The sequence below is a fragment of the Chiroxiphia lanceolata genome, chromosome 5 (assembly GCF_009829145.1).
Source record: "Chiroxiphia lanceolata isolate bChiLan1 chromosome 5, bChiLan1.pri, whole genome shotgun sequence".
NCBI lineage: Eukaryota > Metazoa > Chordata > Aves > Passeriformes > Pipridae > Chiroxiphia > Chiroxiphia lanceolata.
In genome coordinates, this window is record NC_045641.1 from 3,691,467 (window position 1) to 3,709,648 (window position 18,182).

The window sequence follows — 18,182 nt, forward strand, 5'->3', positions numbered from 1 at the left end:
TAATACAAGTACATGTCAAGTATTGTGTGTGTTTGAGCCTGTCCTCAAATGCCTTTGCTCTGGGTTCTCTCGCTCTCTGTGGCTACGAAAGGAGCTGTCAGATTAATCAGCTGCCACAATCTGCAGCATCCTTGTCTGAGCTGGAGCAATAACGTAGTAACTGTTGTGGAAGGGACTAGCCCAAAACAGTTGGAAAGAGGGGGGTGATGATGAATGGATGTGAACTATGAGTGAATCCAGTCAGATCTTCAGCCTGTGTGCAGGGGGGTAAATGGGTTTAATTTCCGAGAGGAACAGTTTGAGAAGGAGAAAAGCGTGACTGCATTTGACCCATCTGAGTAGGGAAGGGAGTGGAGGGGATAGCAGGTGTCTGTCAAAGCAGGCCTGTTTGTAGAGAAGGTATTGTGTGAGCTGAGAGTGCCACCATCTAATGTGCTTGGTCAAGTGGTCCATATGTACTCCTGGTCGCTTGGGAGGGGCTGCAGTTATGTTACCAATGCATCTGCTATATGCCAGGACAGGGAGAAGTGTTTTTGGGAAGCAGTTTCAGGCAGGGGTCTTTCCTCATCTGTCAGTGATGGGGTGCACTCCTTCAACCAGTACTCTGTAGGTGGAAAGTCACTCTATCCCAACAAGAATTAAGCTGCAATATTTTCTGCCTCCTTCACACACTGGATTTGAGTGTCCAGGCTTCCTCCTCTTTTGCCACTGGTGGTCTTGGAGTTGCTGCACCAACCTGTTTTCTTCTGTGACAAGTCATCAATTTCACGAGTTTGCATCTGAATACCCCAATTCCCTGAGAAGTCTTCCCTACAATGGGAAAAATACTTTACTACAGGAGGGAAGAAGTAAGTTTTCTGTGGCTTCTTCTATATTTACTGTGAGAAACCATAGAGTACTTTTTGCAGAAGACACACTTAGGATTTCAGTTCCTGTTTCATTTATTACTCAGTTACTGTCTTGTCTGATATCAGCAATTTCATCACTTCTTCCACCACAGAGCCAGTAAAATGTAGATAATTCTTGACACTTTTTCACTTACTATATTTTCAGAAATCATACAATGGCCCCAAATCCTACGATCTGCACCATGCTTGACCATCTTCACTAAAGCATGCTTCGAAATATTGTCTACACTTTATATGGCTTCATCCTGTCGTGAATTGGCAAAAATCCACTGCTGATGTGGTTTCACAAGGTCCTCCCTTCCTTCTTTTTAAGAAAAATCCTCATTCAGCTAAGAAGAAGAACAACCAGTTATTAGTAAGGAACATGAAGAGAAATGGGGAGGAGGATTAGCAAAGAGGGAGAAGAGAAGAACTCTCAAATGTCAGATAGGGGCATCTTGGCTTAATAAGGCTGAGGAGCCTGTGAACAGGAACAGCCTTGGTGCATCTCAGTGTAGTAACAGAAACAGCCAGGAGGTCAGACTAAAATAGGTCTGAAGCCCAAAGTTGTCATGACACGACTCAGAAATCAGGGGGATGAGGGAAACAGAATTACGTGGTTGTGATGACAGATGCTCCTCAGACTTCCCACAGGTTAGTTAGCCAGGGAGAGAAAGATTGACTGTGGAAACTTATCTGAAACCAACGTATTTGCATAATTAGCCCTAACTTCCCCATGGGGTTAATTTTCTGCCCATTGTTTGAACTGTCATTCTCACTTTCACACTGGATGGGACAAAGCATGCTTTTTAGAATCATAGAATCACTGATTTGGGATGGAAGGGACCTTTAAAGGTAATATAGTTCCAATCCCCCCTGCCTTGGGCAGGGATATCTTTCCACTAGACCAGGCTACTCAGAGCCCCATCCAGCCTGGCCTTGAACACTTCCAGGTATGAGGAGCCCACAACCTCTCTGGGTAAACCATTCCAAAGTTTTTTGATTTCAAAAGCTTGCTTCCTCCTTTCCTTGTGCCTGTGCTTGATAGCTGAACCAGACAACCCAAAACCCAGGGTCACTTATTTAATACCAAAGAAGGTATTCAGAAACCTAAGCAGTGCAATAGGGAGGTGGCTGATCTGTCAATAACTCTTCCACTGCTGGGGATTTTTTGTTTAGATTTCACATTCCTTGTTCCATCCCACTTACCGTGTTGTCTGCTTGGCGAGTCACACAAAGACAGCAAGAATGACAAGCAGGACAAAACAGATAGCTGTTAGAACAGAAAATCAATACGGTTAGCATCTGGTGTTATCTTAATAATTGCAGAATTTTTCCATGTTGCCCCATTGCTTTGCTCCCTGGGGCAAACAGGACCTAGCCAGAGGTGACTTGGGCAACTAGAGATCGACCACAGCCAAATGGTCAGGGACTACTCATGTTGTGGTCTCTGGAGTAATTTGCAATATCCTTCCTTCCTTTACGTCACACCATTGTTCCTCCTCATTATAACGTGCACCACAGTCGTTGGCAGACTCCAGCTGGAATCAAGAGCCCTTGTGCAAAGTCTTGAGCACGGGCACAGTAAGAGACTATTTCTATTTCAGAGGCTAATGGCTGAATGGAAGATGAGGAAGGGGGAGAAGAAAATCTCTGCAGACTGATCTAAATGTATCAGTTTAGCTATGAGAAAATGTTTTGTTTGACCATCTTTTTTTTTTATTCCTTTGAAAATGTGAAAGGAACACATCATTGAAATATTTACCTTTTTTTCCCTGCTTTTTTCCAGTTGAAAGGTTTCACTGAATTCACAGAAAGTCTCAGAGAAGAATCTGAAAATGGCTTCATTTAAAAACTAGACTTTTGGTTGATCTGTTTTCTTTTACATTCCTTATGAGTCTAAGAAATCTTCTTTATAAAAAGTTTAAGTGCTTAAATAATCTGTTTATGCTGTCTCTAGTAACTTGCCCAATACATGGACATAGGTTTGTCTTGAAGTATATTTACTTGCTTTTCTAACAGAAATAGAGCTGGTTGGTAGAACAGCAAATTGAAAGGCAAAATAACTGCTCTGGGTGATTGAGCGAAGTCTTTAACAAAATGACATAACTGTCACTGGCAGTGTCACTGAGGAGGAAAGGGATGGATGAGTCAAACCTATGAAGAGAGAGAAGTTCTTGATTTTTGTGTCAATTTTCTCTTCTGACAAACAGCATCAGAGCAGTGATGAGGACACAGTCAGGCAAAGAACCAGCTTGCTCCAGCATCAAAGCAGTGGTGAGGGTAGACTCTGATGGCTCCCCCTCTGCACAGAAGACTTAATAATTGCCATGTTTGTTTCTCAGCCATCAGTAGATGTTTCCAGCCTGGATATCAACATATGTGATGATATGATATCTATTAATGGTGGGCACAAAGTGAACTGGAATGGGATCCATCTAAGATCTCTATTTCGTATGAGATTGGGAAGGATGACTTTCAGAGTGCCAAGCTAGGATTTGCAAACATGGTTTCAAACAGGACATATTTTTGCCCAGAAATATAAGCCAGAACTTCCCTGGTGCAAAAAATTCATCGGATTTCTCTCTTATCCCTGAAAGGAATCTCTGAACTTGTGCCAGTATGAGATATGGAGGTTTTTAACAAGAGGTTCTGTAAGAGTGGTCTTTTGATAAATCTCTGTGCTGAGTACTGGGGGAAGAACTGAGAAAAGGGAGGATATTCCTTATCAAGCCTCACTGAAGACATCACATCATAACAAATAGAAAGGCAACACTTCAGGGGAATAAATGTTTGGTGCTCTAACTACAAGGACCTGACCTTGCTTAGGTTTGAGTGCATTTTGCAGAAAACTGGAATTATTGTTCTGCTGAATTAAAAGCTGAGGGCTTATTTCATTTTCCAGTTTCATGTTTTTCATTCATAATACTAATTTTAAAATTTTAAAGTATTTGTAATTTTAAAATACTTATAATTTCTGACCATTCCATAGGCTGTATCATTTTCTAGGACTGGTGTGTTGGTGGATTAGCAACATACAGCAAGAAGTGCTTTCGCCCTGATAGTACCAAGTGAAATTTTCAGTGGAAAAAATATTACTGTTGTGATGGAAGAGGAAAGACCAGACAACACATTGTTACTGATGTACCTGGAACACTCTGGGCACCACACGGAAACAGAGGGATCTATGAAATAGGGGAGAAAGTCCTGGGTTAATGCTGAAAGAGAGTGTCAGGTGAGTCAGGCCATTCATTCTTACAATCAGAGTAGCAACGAGAGCCAGCAATGCCCAAGTGTCACCTGAGAGGTCACTCTGCAAACAAAAGGACCTGCCCAAACCATCCTGCTTTACCACATGGTCTGGTTACAAAGGCTGGAATTCCTCTCACCTACTGTTCTGTGTGGCCTCTGAGATAGTCCTCCAGGTTGAGCTATAGTCACTGGGGAGAAACAAGCCTTGGCAAGGGGTAATTCGTCTAAAATAGATGTGAAATAGGACAGCTAACAGAGTACCACCAACACCTATCCCCTCTGTTGGTTATAAAGGCAGTCCAACTCAGATGTGGGCACCTATGCAGTAGACATCTACAGTTCTGCAAGATTATTTTCCTCTTAAAGCTCAAAGTACTGGTGAAACCTTTTTTTTTTTTTCTCTCCAGTCTGTTGGTAGGAAAAGTCCTCTCATGTTGTCCTTGCATTGGCTCCCACCTCATTAAAATTCATTTCACTTCACTGACTCAGAAGAGGGTAATAGAAGCCTGTGGACTGTAGAGGGTGTGCACAGCTGGGTCTGTCCACCTTCAGTAGCTGTGCTTGATGCCCAGAGAGAGCCCCTCAGTGCAGTCACAGATGCAATTTTGCAGTTAGTATGAAAGACAAAGTAGGATGCATCTCTGTCCTCCCCAGAGATGTCACCTCCAGCAGTCAGAAATGACATCTCCACGTCAGAGCTCTGAGTTCCCTGATCCCTCCATCCTGAACCCCCCAGCAGGTTGTTCCCTAGGACTGATACGCTGAGTTGGGTGGTCTAGACCCTGCATGAACAGGTCATGACAGTGATGTGGTGCAATAAAAACCATCTCACCTGGCTCAATAGTCTGTGGTGGCCACGCGTTGCTGTTGTTGGTGCATCGCACGTCGAGGGGGGTCCAGGTGATGTTGCCGTTCACCTTCTTGCAAGTGCTGGTGCCAGAGGTGGGGGGTCGCTTATCATAACCACTCTGGCATTTGAAATGTAGCACTTGTCCCATGTAATAGGGTTTCTTCAGTCTTATGGAGGCATGTGGAACAGTCTTGGGGGGACCACAAAAATCTGTGGGATCAGAAGGCAGCACATGGCTAAAGCAGATAGATTTTACATGCTGCTTTTGCTCTTGAAAATTATGATTTGTATTCTTACAAAGTACAGACAAGCAGGATATACCAAGCCTTCCTAATTCTTGGTTAGGATATAAAATACTCATTTGCTTACATCATATCACTTACTTGGCCAAGACATTACAGCAATTGGTTTTTTCCCCTCTGTCTGCAAAGTAGTTAAATATTACTCAGCATTCTTACACTGCTTCCATGGAAATCAGTGTGAGAAGTGTTACATTATTGAATAGGCTCTTATTCAAAATTTTGGGCAAACTCTGAAAAGTCTTCTTGCTTCTGGTGTGCAAGGCTCCTTGTTTTAATTTCTGGCTTCTGTGTAAATTCTAACTCCATTGTGGGAGCTGTTGGCAAAATTTTCTCATCTGTGCTAGAAGTTACACTTGCTGAATTACAGTAGGATGAATATCAGAGCAAAGCCAGAGCGCCCAAACTTTGAGGGGTGGGATAGAACTGTTTCAAGTTCTAACTTTCAAAGATAAGCACAGAAGATCATTTGTTAGGGCGGTGCCCAGCTCTGTCTTATATTAACTAACTCAATGGAAAAACACCTCTACAAGGTCTTACAGTAATGGATGGGCTCCTACTTACCTTTCTGATCAAACTCTGAAAAGTTTTCTTGCTTCTGGGGTGCAGGGCTTTGTGCTTTACTCTCTGGCTTCTGTTTAAAATGTGACTCAGTTGTGGGACCCGTTGACAGCAAAGTGCTCTTATCTGAGGAGAAATTACATTTGCTGAATTACAGTAGGACAAAGAGAAGAACAAAGCCAGAGCACCCAGACTTTCAGAGGTGGGATGGAACTGCTTCAAGTGCTAACTTGCAAAGGTAAGCACAAAAGATCATTTATTAATGCCTAACTGTGTTTTGTACCAACTAATGCATTGGAAAAACACCTCCAAGTATAGAAAAAGGACAACACTTACCAATGCATTCAAATCCACTGTAGTCCCAAAAGGTACCCTGCTGTCCACTGTTACACTGAATTCCTGGGTGATGGCCACTTTTTCTGTCATAGCCACTGTCACAAACATAGTACATCTTGGTCCCTGGCACATACATTTCAGCAGTAGCATCAGCAAATTCAGTCCTTGGAGGATCTGGGCAACCTTCTGCAAATGGAAAGCTCAAGAATCAGGACAGCCTGTCATTCTACTTTACCCATCTCACATCTTTCTGTCTTCTGAATACCAGACATGTCCAGCAGATGGGCAACACGAAACACTATCAACATTTTCTTGATGAAGCTGTACACAAACATATTGGAGAGCAGTTAGTGGGACCAGAGTGTGCAGCCCTGAGCCTATGGAGTGAGGTACAATGAACCAAACTAAGTCACTAATAGTTGCAATCATCTATAAGCAAACCCTGGGAATGGGTGTAGACTCACAGTTCTGTCTGAGTACAACAAAGAGCAGCTTACTGTGAAATAAGTTCGCAAACCAAAATATAACGTGTCCCAAAACAAGGACACGAAGTGTTGTGTCATCAGCAGATCACATCTAAATACACTTCTCAATAAGTTGGAATGAATTAAATTAGATCATTTCCGTGCACTTGAAAACCCCACTGAATCTGAGTTGGAGACCCAGAAGTTGATAAAGGCAGTACTTAATGATTATTTAAGGACTAAAGACTGAGAAATTATAAGATAAGATAGGCTGGTTACACCAGAGCTGGTGCTCTGCATCTTTAGGTGCATGATCTGTGGCCCTTTATGCTTATGCATTACAGTAACACCTATTATGAGTAAAATTTCTTAGTCATCTTTTCCTCACATTTTCTGCAGGAGTAATTAATGCAGCCTTAGCAACCACTGAGAATGACTGTGAAAGGTCCCTGAATCCCTGATAGCTGTTCAACATCTGGTATCTGCCCTTGACTCCCAAAGTGCCTTCTCCTTGAAAGACTAACAGCAACTGAACCTGCAACTCCCAGCCTTGCAATGCCCTTTTCTTTCATTTTCTCTCTTTGATCTTTTCTGCCCTTTTTACTTTTCATTATCTTGCTGCTTTAGTAAAAGTCACAAAGTTTCAAGAAGGCAGCAGTGAAAAACACATGAGCAGCTTTAAAACTAATCCTCATAAGGGATGTTTTAATCCCCTTGTATCTTCGTGCTATCAAAGGATTCGCTTTGTAAACTGCATCAGACTGTGGCTTTGAGAGAAGCAACTGCACGCGAAATAGTTAACCACATGGTTTACCACAGACTGTCAGGGTGATTAAAATTAAAGAGTTGTCAGATTAGCAGCAAGTTGAGATCATGTACTCTCACTTTCCCTGAAAGCCAAAAGCATGTTTCCCTCAAGACTTCAAAAGCCTCTTTGAAGCAGACTGCAGATGTGAATCTCAGCACGAGGCACTCAAACCTACCACTCATTAGTCTCTTCTTAAGAAAACCCACAACATTTAACCTACTCATCATAAAGGGCAAACACTGCTTTAGTTGATGATCAAATGAAGTTGGGTTCTTCTGAACTTGCACACATCAGACAAGGACTGTGCAGAAATGGTGCACATGGGAGACGGTGAGCAAAGCCCACTAGGCTGGATCAGCTCACCCACATTGCAACCTTCCTAGAATCCAGCCTTTTAATGCAATCCACATCACTCAGAAAAACCTCTTCTCACACCTAAACAGTTGCAGCATCTACTTCTTTGGCCTTTACCATATTCCTGTCTCTGATTCAGAAAGAATTTTGATAGATTAATTTCTTAGATCTCTTGTGACCTTCTTCTTGCCTCCCTTTGAGTTCTATCTGATTCACTCTCACGTCAAATATTTTGCTTTCACTTTCAAGAACCTTCTCCTTAGCAACCATCATAACCTTTCAAAACATTGGGTTCTCTTCACATGCTATTGCTCCTCACCAATGTGTTTGATATCAAAGTCACCAGCTTTTGGGGTTTTTGTTGTACCAGTCTTCACACTGGGAGGAGCTGTGCATGAATAATATGGATATTGCAAGATACCCATTGCCATTATTGCTCTTCACTGTCCCAAAGTATCTTATATATCTTCAGAGGTGCTTGTCTTTAAGTGGTCTTCTACTCATCTTTCGAGAACAGGTAGGCGCTCAACATGCAACCCATTCAACCTCCTGTCAGGTTGAAGTGATAAGGTCCTTTGATAAGTGATAAGAGACTTTTCTCCAGGTTGAGCCCCCCCATCTCCCTCAGACACTCCTCATCTGACCTGTGCTCCAGACTCTTCTCCAGCTCGATTGCCCTTCTCTGGACATGCTCCAGCCCATCAATGTCTTTCTTGTGTTTCATGCCATGGGACCTCCTGGCACAGTATGGGAAGACTGTGCAGAGAGGAAGCAGACCTGGTGAGGTCTTGTATCATGTTCCCTACACAGGATGATCTCTGGAGTGAAGCATGCCTAAAACTTCATTCTATCCTTGTGCCCAAGGAAACTGCATGGTTTGCTCCTAAAAAAATCAACATCTTTGCTGTGTGGGTGGTAAAAGAGCCAAGGAAGGGGAAGAAGGCAGGAAACTAAGGAATATAGATTTACTCCTTCACTAGCGTTCTGATTTTTAGGGGAAATTAACTTTGCTCTTTTTTTTGCTGTTTTGCACCTGGTTGGGAATTAGTCTGTCCATTTGTTTGAGTTGGTGTGACACAAAGATATTCATCTTACGAAAAACCAGCACACCTGGGCAGAACCTGCCTCACAGCCTGTGGTGGCTCAGTTTTGCACAGCCCAGTTTTCACTGGGTTCTGCATCCAACAGAGCTGCTCCAGGGCTGGACTCCTGCTAGTATTGGTTTAAAATACTGCCCCCCACATAGCCTTCATAGCTCTTGAGGTTCTGTTTGCTTCCTCATTTTCCCTGCCCACGTATTCTAATTTTTCATCCCCATGGTGAGGTGTTCAGTGTCACTAATTTTTTCTTTCAATCCCAATGCCCACTGTTCTCCCTTTCCTTAACTCACAAGATTCATCATCTCTCTACCTACCATTCTCATCTCCCACACCCCAAAAGTACCCTAGGAATCCATTTCTCTGAACTTAGAGGTACTGAATGGACCAGAGAGGTTGATGTAATTGTATTCATGGGATTTACCCCTTCTATCAGCTGCAGAATTGTGAAAACACATAGCTCTCCTGAGGCAGAGGGGAATTTCTGTTTCTCCCCGTATTAGTGGATTTTTAGTGCCTACAGCAACTCTGGAAATTCTGGAGATGGTTTCAACTATAATCATGAAGTAGATGGAGACAAACCCTTGGAATAAGAAGGAGAAGTCAGACAATAGTGAATTCAGACAATAATCCATGAAACATAAAAATTAAAAAGCATTTTTACCTCTCCTGGGGGTCAGAGAAGGTGATAAGTTTTTTGAGACCTACAAGCCTTGTCATCACAGCCAAAATATAGGTGGGATTCCTGCTATCCCTGCTTAAGCTACGAAGCCTGATGCTATTTGAGGTGTTTCAGAGCCCCTCAACCTCCACATCAGTTGTCTGGTATTACACAGGACTTAGTGGAGGGAAAGAAACCCAGTAGCTACATCAGCATTAGTTCTTTCAGCACTTGCATTTCTTCCCTGAGGATTCCCATTCACGTATGTTAAGGACCCAATCACAAAACTACTCTTAGTATTAGGGTTTATGGAAGCTCTCCTGCCTACTTTTTTCATGTCTGAGTTGGCAGAGCAACGATAGATGAGGCATCAGAACAACACCTTTTGTCCGTGAGAAGTGAACAGGGAAAATTTTGTAACAGGTATTTTTAGCATTAGGTAAAACACAGACAGTGAGTCACACCATGATAACCTGAACTCAGAATTTCCTCTGTCACGTGGCTGTGTGTCACCAGCACTGACATTATTCTGACGTGAAATTAAAATGTCAAGGTGTAGAAATAGGATGATTTTCCCCTACATATAAAGGCAGTAAGACAGGATCAGTAGGAAACTGGATGTTCTGAAGATTTGGGTAGAAGCAGTGGAAGAAACCAGGCACTTCACACACCTGCCCAGTTCAGAGAGGAAAAGCACCTCTCCCCAGAGAGAGCAAGAAATCAAACCAGGTCAAAATGAAGATATTTCCCCAGATGTGTCTGCCCCAGAGGCAGAACAACCCTGAGGATCCATGTGCTGTGTGAAACTGTGTGCTCTCTAAATGGCCTCTTGAAGATGAAACTGGTGTGAGTGAAGAGAAGGAATCGATACTGACAACTGGACCGAAATGGTAATGAAATTTTTCTAACTTCAAAACTTACTCCCCAGGGGTCTGTTAACAAGCCAGCCTCAGCTCTGCAGGATTCTTTCCCTTCTTATCAATGTCATTTACTGTTTATGTGGATTTGTAAGCTGGGAATAGATGCCAGCTGTGGGGCCAGAGTGCAGACCTCAAGTTTATGATAATTTGTCTGTGGGGTTTTAATTAGCTATACCTTAGATTACACAGATGTTATCTTATAAAATCATTTGACCAGGCACAAGTTTTAATGCAAAGAGTGAGGGAAGAGAGATCAGCCTTGTGGGGCAGGAGATGGGTTTGAATATTCCCAACAGTGGAGAGGAGGCACGTCCTGTCTTAAGGACTAGGCAGTTCAATGCCTGATGAGTTTGCTGTACAAATGTCTCTGTTGGAAAGGCAGTATAAGATAAACTGGACCATAAGCCAGCAGGAGCTGTCCATTAACTTCTTGTAGGACCACAGAAAACTAGGTTTGGGAGAAATGCATTTATATTATCTCCTGGCTTCATCATGCTGACCAGTTGTTTGCCACTGACCCAGGCAGTGGAATCTAATGCAAAAAAATTTCCATATACACCAAGGCCAGAATTGGTTGGACAGTGGACTAGGCTTTCTCATGCTAAGCATAATTTAGTCTCAGGAATCTGCCTTCTTAGCACCTTCTGTAAGAAGTGGAGCTGGGTAGACCTCTCTAGAGGACAGCAGACACCTAATTTAACTTCTCCAAAGCAAAGCTTAAAGGTGCTTCTCTGTTTTTATCAGCTACAGTGGGGAAGAACCCTCTTACATGCTCACATTGATAACTAGGGTCATTTACCTAATGCACTGATGAATCTCACTCCTGCCCTATCCAGTGAGGCCAAGTTGTGGATTTGGACTGAAAATGTGGAATTGAAAGAGCATTAGGAAAGAGGGAGAGTGCTTTCTAAAGCAGAGAGAGGGAGAAAAAGGAGCCTGAGCACGGAGTGCTGCATAGAAAATGTACTAAGCAAAGAATGGGGAACATTTGTGTTTGTTTCTGGGTGTTTATAACATCCTTGGCTCTGTGGTGAAGCCACAGAGATCAAACTCTTTAAAGGCAACCACGGCACATGGTTTGGTAGCAGAACACAGAGTCAGGTTTTGAGAATATTATACATGAAAGCCTTGTTTTGGTGTGCAACATTTGGGGTTTGAGTAGATTTGGCTACATTTTCGCTTAAATCTGCTACCTCAGTAAAACCCATGCCTTTATTGTCTTCATCTAAAAGGAAAAACAAATTACTGAGAAAGAAAATTGGCTTTTTAAGCAGTAGCAGAGATTCAGATTCTTTTCTTTGCCTGGAACTTTCTCAGTCTTGCCTTTTGTAGGACTGAAAGAACAGTAGAGAATATCCTTTCTGAAAATAATTGAATGGTCTGACAAGTGTGTGTCCCTGTCTTGGGTAACTGTGAAAAAATGTCTGGTGGAGCTCTTTTGATTTCACCTCATTTGACTTTTGGTCTTAGCATTGTTATGGAGCTTTTCACTGAAGCTCTGAAGATGGAAATTTCCTGCACATGTAGATGATTTTTCTGGCCTTGCATGAAACACTTTTCCACATAACAGGGGCCGTATATTCTTTATCTGAGGGCTTTACAAATCAAGAACATAAAGAAAAAGCAGCAGATGACAGAGTGCTGCTACCCTGGCAGGGCTGAGGAACAGGGAGTCAAGCGAGGAAAGCCATGGAAGGATTTTGGAATTGTGAGTTTTGGAGAAGCATGGAGGAGACAGAGCAGAGACTCAGTAATCCAGGTTGTTCCAAGACTCAGGACCAGGGTCAGGGAATGGAAAACATCGGTAGAAAATATCCGAAAGCTGGGCTTTTAATGCAACAGGGAAAACAGGAGAAACAAAGCTGTACATTGAGAAAGAAAGCAGGGAGAAAAAAATTGCAACACTCTGAAGGCAATAGCAAGCAAAGTCAATAGCAGTGGCTTTCCAGAAGTAGATAAAGAGTGGATTTTTTTCTGCAATAAAAGGAAGGGACATAACATCTCATCTCTGATGAGGTGGGAAGATAATTTCTCCAGATGAAGGAAGAAGTGGATACTGCAGGATCTCTCTCTGTAATACCTGCTTGTCCTCAGTAGCATCACAATATTTAACAATTTTTTTTAACCTTTGTTTTTTATTGAGACTGTATATTGGGCACTTTGCCACTGAGGGCCACTGTGGCTGAAAGGTTTATAAAGGTTTGTTCTTTGGTTGACCTTACAAGAAACACTTGTACATGTTTGACAACTTTAATGTATTCTGCATTGCATTTCAAATCCATGGGAGCCAGCACTAATATGCAAGTATAATGGGAAAGAAATTCCTCTCATTTAAATGACAGAGATCTGGTTCCCATCTTGTGTGAATGAAATTCACTTGAACAAAATTCTTTCTTTTGTGAGCTTTAATCCTTTCCAGGTTTAACTTGCAAATCTATTCAGTGTATTCCTGTGAGATGAACAGCAAGATGGAAAGGTTGTAGGAGCACAGACCAGCTTTTACCTTGTGTTTGACCCTAATCCATGCCTGCAGCTTCTACGTATTGCTGCTGTGCAGAGTAAAGGAGATAAATGTGAGGATCTTCACAAGAAAGTCGGCATTTCTCTTCTCTTTAACACTAAGGAATAGTTTAATTTTTATTAAATGAATGATCATCCCACACCTTAGTTTTCCCACTTTTCTGTCAGAGAACTTTGCCTTCTCAAAGCACTTTGAGATGGATTGGTGAAACTGTTACGTAAAACAAGGGCTTTTTATATTCTTTTCCCTCTAATTATGCTTATTCCTGGTAGTGGATTTTGCCAAACAACGTTTAGGGCAGGATCTATTTACAAACCTGAACATGCAATGCTGGGATGAGCTGAAAAGACTGAGGCAAAATAACAAGAAAAGCACTATATGTGCTGAGACATGGTTGATTTTTGACCACTTTGACCAGCCTATTACTTTTACTTTGCTTATATCTGTTCCCAGGTCTCCTTGTTGATCCTCCTAAGGAATTAAAAACAACAGGTCTTACAGCCAAAATACCTCAGGTGTCTCTAGAATTAAAAACCCTTAATTGGTAAAAGGCGGTATTTCTAACTTGGCATATTATTTGCAGGGAGATACCTATATAAATACACAAATATATATGTATGTTTTATAATTACAAATATATATATAAATATTATGTTTAAACATTGAGAGAGACATTGAAAATAAACACAGGAAGCTGAGGAAAGAAGCTTAGTAATACAGTGAAGAATGCAATGCTCTGCATTTATTCATTCACCAGCGAATTAAATCACATCAAACAGCATAAAATGCAACTGCTCTAACACCCCTCCATTTTTTTTTTTTTATTTCAAAAAAACCAGAAAGATTTCTGATAAACGAGACTTGCCAGCAGGAAATTTCACAACATGTTCCAGGCACAGTAATACAGAAAATGTGATCTGGGGAACCTGACTCATCCCAGAACTGATCCTACTGACGCATCTCTGGCTGAGCGTCTCGCAGTGATGCTCCTGTGCTCCCTGAAACACTTGCTGTGGGCACTGGCACTTCATTTGCCAGGGAAAATGCCCCGTGAAGGAGAAGGTACAGCATTTACTGGCAAAACACTTAAATGACAAAAAAAAAAAAAATCACCTGGGGGTTAAACATTTGTGAAGGTCCTTCCTGCGTTAATGAGTTTAGTCATTAGTAACACACTCTTCCCTTGGGATGGCAAGCCCCGAGTAAAATTCCCAGCCCTGCTAAAGATGATCCATCAGCAGTTACAGCACCAGCATATCTCAGAACCTGCCTTAGGCTGTATGTGCTCATACCTCTCAACTTGGACTCCATCATCACAGAATCACAGAATATGCAGGAAATATCACTTTTATGGAGTACTAAGAATGGAAGACTTTTCTTTCCCCCTTTGAACAAAATTCAAGTACACTAATATATATCACCAGGCTGTTTCTCAATGTACACACCTGTCACAATAAACAAGCCAAATATAAGCAGTATCACCATTTATAAATGTGTAAAATTAAGCTGAATGAATTAGCTGACTCCATTCACAGTTTATAGGTGCTACTGGTTGGGAGGCATGGTTGAAAAACATTTCATATCTATAGTTTTTGTAGCAAATTTGGATGGTGCCCTTTAACTAGTAGCATTGCCATCAATTTTACCTACAGAGGTACTGACATTTCAGTGTCTATTTTTATATTTGGTGAAGTTACAAGCAAAATGGAAAAAGCAAATTCAAAGAGCTACCTAAGGCTGCTTTGATCTGCCCACTGTTCCAATGATGAGTTGGAGGATACATACATTACTCAGACAAAAAATATCCTGTAAAGCTCTGGATTTTCTGCAGCTAATGGTTTGTGGCCACAAAACCCATTTCTCTCATTTCCTTAGAATAATAAATTCCTTAAGCTCTAAACATCTTTCCTTAGCTGAAAGGGGTCGGGATGTTGCCATCATCCCTCCAACACCCCCACAAAGAAACCCAAACCACATTTTCCCTCCCCAGGAGGCAAAAATAGTCTTTTACCTCGCTTGTTCCCCTTGATGAATCCAAACAAGAGCCACATCAAAAGGCACTTGAGCTCCATGGGGCTTGTCCACATCTCTTCCCTGCACCGCCGAGGACGTTGAAGTTCCTCAGAAGCGATGAGCTGCTGCCAACCAAGCCAAGGAGCCGGTCACGGCATGGTTAGAGCAGTGGGGAGCATCACCCCGTGTGTGCAGGGAGGACTTTGGTCAGAAAATAGTTGTTTTGCTGTCTGGCTCCACGGGAGAGAATAAAGGCTGCCTTCTGTTCAGGTATTAGTAGCTTTTATCCAGGAAATCAAGCTTTGTGCTCGGCGTGGCGGAGTGTGCCATCGCGAGTAGGAAGTGGTTTGACACATCAGAGCTGCTGACTCCAGAGCTGTTTCACTACAGCTGAGGTCAGTAGAAAGGGGTAAGATTTTGGTAGGTTTGTGCAGGCACTCAACTCCAAATCTGTGGCTGGATGGATATTGGAGAGGGACCATCGCTGAGGAATAGTTGTCTGATAGGTGTACGACGATGGAGCTCAGGCACCACCTGTGGGCTCTATCTACAAAGGAATTATTCCATGGGCTATATTTTTGGCTTTTTGGAGGTCTTCTGCTAATGATGATAAAGCCACATTGTGTTTATTTTTGTTGTAAGCATGTTTGCAGTTTCTCTGAATCACAGCTGAGGTTCTGAAGGATGGATAGTTTGATCAAACAAACAAAAAACCGCATGAGGATGAGGCTGGCAGGTAGGGAAAGGTTTTGCCTTGTTCCTAAATTATCTTTATGTGAAATGCTTCAGTGAAATTCTTCCAAATGCCAGTGAAAAACTGGAAATGATCAAGGAAGTATCAGACTTTGTGTAGGTTCTTTTTAGCCACTTCCACAGAAATTAGTTCTTGTTAGTATCTAGAGAAGTAATTGGGATAGACTATGGTAAAAGCAGATTTAAACTAACTGTGGTATTCCATCATGATTACTACATGCTAGGCATTTACTTCTGCCTTATAAATCCTTAATAAATTAAATCTTCTGAACAGGCATGCTAAGAAATTGATGTGAAACATTTTTAAATGCTGCTACAGCTGCATCCGTCAATCTCCTACCTCTCTCTGGATGAATCTCCCTTTGCCCTTTTCATGAAAGATTTTGTGCAGCTTCACTGATGCAGGTGACAAGTCCTCTTGGGGGGTTTGTCAGCTACGAGGCTTTGGTCAGGAGATTACCTCCCAAATCCAAATGCAACAGGGCATGGAGAACAAGCAAACCTTCTGAAGCAACTGCTGTGGGTAAAATGCTCTGCTCACCCCAAGGCTGCTTTGTGCTCCACAGATATTTACTGCCCTTGTTTTAGTATTAAATCATCTTCCTTATTTAACAGTATAATAGGAAAAGCTCATACCAAAGACCACTGAAGGATTTAGAGAGTTTTACTCCTGAAAAATATGTCTGAAAGTCTTAGACCCCAGTTCTCTACCTTTTTCCAAGATGCCTGGAAATATGCAACTGCCTGAACTCTGCGGCCATATGGATTAGTAAAACATGTTTGTTATGTTGCCCAGAAAGAAATCCTTAACTTTTAAGCACAATTTTTCCTTTCATCACTAAACATGGGGTCTGTTCTTTGGACGTGCAGGGATTTACTCCACAACATCTGTTTCTGTTTGTTGCCTGGCCAAACTATTTAATTTTCCGTACCTGTTTGCATGATGAAGACAGAGATAGGGGACCTTTTCTGCAGTCCTTTAGTTCAATCTGTCATGTAGCCGTTTGCTTTCAAGCTGCAAATCTCAGTGTAGGTGGGTAATAGCCATTTACGTTTTGTTAGAAAGGGTGAGTTTTTATCCAGGTCTGAACATGAAATGTGAGTTGTACTGGAAGGAACGGTGACCCCAGGTGGCTAATTGCTGCAAACGCAGTTTGCATGCGAAAGACCCGTAACTCGGCGTTTAAGCCCTTTGAAGGTCAGAAAAAAAACGTTTATGGCTTGTGAGAGGTATTAGTCAGGTCAGCTTTGTGAAGTAGGTCAGTTTGCTAAACGATTCCAGGAAAAAAAAAAAACAGTGGTGCTTCTGCAAGGAACTGACCCAAAACAGAGCGAGGCAGAGAAGGGCAGGGTGAGAACAGAGGGACCCAGCAAGGGGGAAAGGTATCCAGGCACAGAAAAAAACAGGGCTTATGAGAAAAAATCCTAGCTAGCATTATAATTTAGATGATAAACATGAGATATTAGCAACAGAATTAGGTGTGGCAATAAAGGAGGGGATGGACTGTGAAAACTCAGTGGATACCTGGAAAGTGGTGGAGGGAAACACAAAAAAAAGCATCTTGAGCTCTAGGAAGGTGTAGGAGGAAAAGAAGGTGCTGCTGTCTCTGTTGCTCATTGACTTTCTTCCGTTGATCACCAGAGTTTTGCTGCTGGGAGAAGTTCTCTGTTTCAGCAGAGAGCTGGGAGGAAAGGCGCCTCTCACGTAGCTCAGGCCACCACAGATAAGATTATAAAGATTATTTTTGTTCAGTGCCACAAGACCACAAAAGATGCACAAATGGAGTTGTCAGGGAGCAAACCACAGACACAGCTCACAGCTCCAGCTTTTTTTGGCCTAGGTTTAGCAAGGGCCTTCTGAAATCCTGCAAGTGCTTTTAAAACTCTAAGTGCACAAACTCTTTTGGTCTGGAGGTCTGTCCTTTCTTTAAACTGTTTTCTAAGCTAACTTGAAGAAAGGACAACACTGTGATCTTACTGCAGCTCTTCTCATTTCAAAGCAGTGGTAAACATCCACATAATTCACTAAAATAAACAAGCTTTGTGTTTTCTTCTACTTTTTTTTTATGTGAATCACTCTTACACAAATATTCTGTTCAAGGGAATAACATTTTATACCAACCTTCCTAGGGAAGGGTCTGGGGGTGGTTTTAATAGCTAAATAAACTCTGTAATCAGTATTGCTTATATGTCCTTAAAATTATGGTAATGGTGGTTGTGATTCACAGGATGCACAATGGCCACACACAGGGCCCTTCCCAAGCTGCACAGCAGCATCCAGCTCTGCTGCAAAGCAGAGGAATGGGGAAGCCTCAGTTATACCAAGTCCCTGAAATGATCATCAGAAATTTTTCATCCAACCTAATTATTTGTAATGGTCAAACTGGTTTTAATCACTTTTTCTTT

General features: G+C 42.0%; 1 protein-coding gene across 1 annotated transcript; it reads right to left on the minus strand.

Annotated features, from left to right (window-relative positions):
* Positions 1 to 240: 240 nt before the first annotated feature.
* On the minus strand, positions 241 to 15,202 carry LOC116786781 (interleukin-2 receptor subunit alpha-like). The gene is made up of 6 exons (XM_032687745.1): positions 15,022 to 15,202; positions 6,186 to 6,371; positions 5,853 to 5,975; positions 4,972 to 5,199; positions 4,036 to 4,072; positions 241 to 253 (listed from the first exon to the last, which is right to left on the minus strand). The coding sequence occupies exons 1-6, from the start codon at positions 15,095 to 15,097 to the stop codon at positions 241 to 243; spliced, it is 663 nt and encodes a 220-aa protein (XP_032543636.1). The 5' UTR covers positions 15,098 to 15,202.
* Positions 15,203 to 18,182: the final 2,980 nt, after the last annotated feature.

What these genes read in the sequence shown, in the direction of transcription:
- LOC116786781 (XM_032687745.1), bottom strand. Translation starts at nt 15,097, where the DNA reads ATGTGGACAAGCCCCATGGAGCTCAAGTGCCTTTTGATGTGGCTCTTG. An exon ending in CATCAAGGGGAACAAGCGAG is followed by an intron (nt 6,372 to 15,021) that starts GTAAAAGACTAT and finishes TTCCATTTGCAG; the next exon opens with AAGGTTGCCCAGATCCTCCA. An exon ending in TTCAGAGTTTGATCAGAAAG is followed by an intron (nt 5,200 to 5,852) that starts GTAAGTAGGAGC and finishes CTGATCCCACAG; the next exon opens with ATTTTTGTGGTCCCCCCAAG.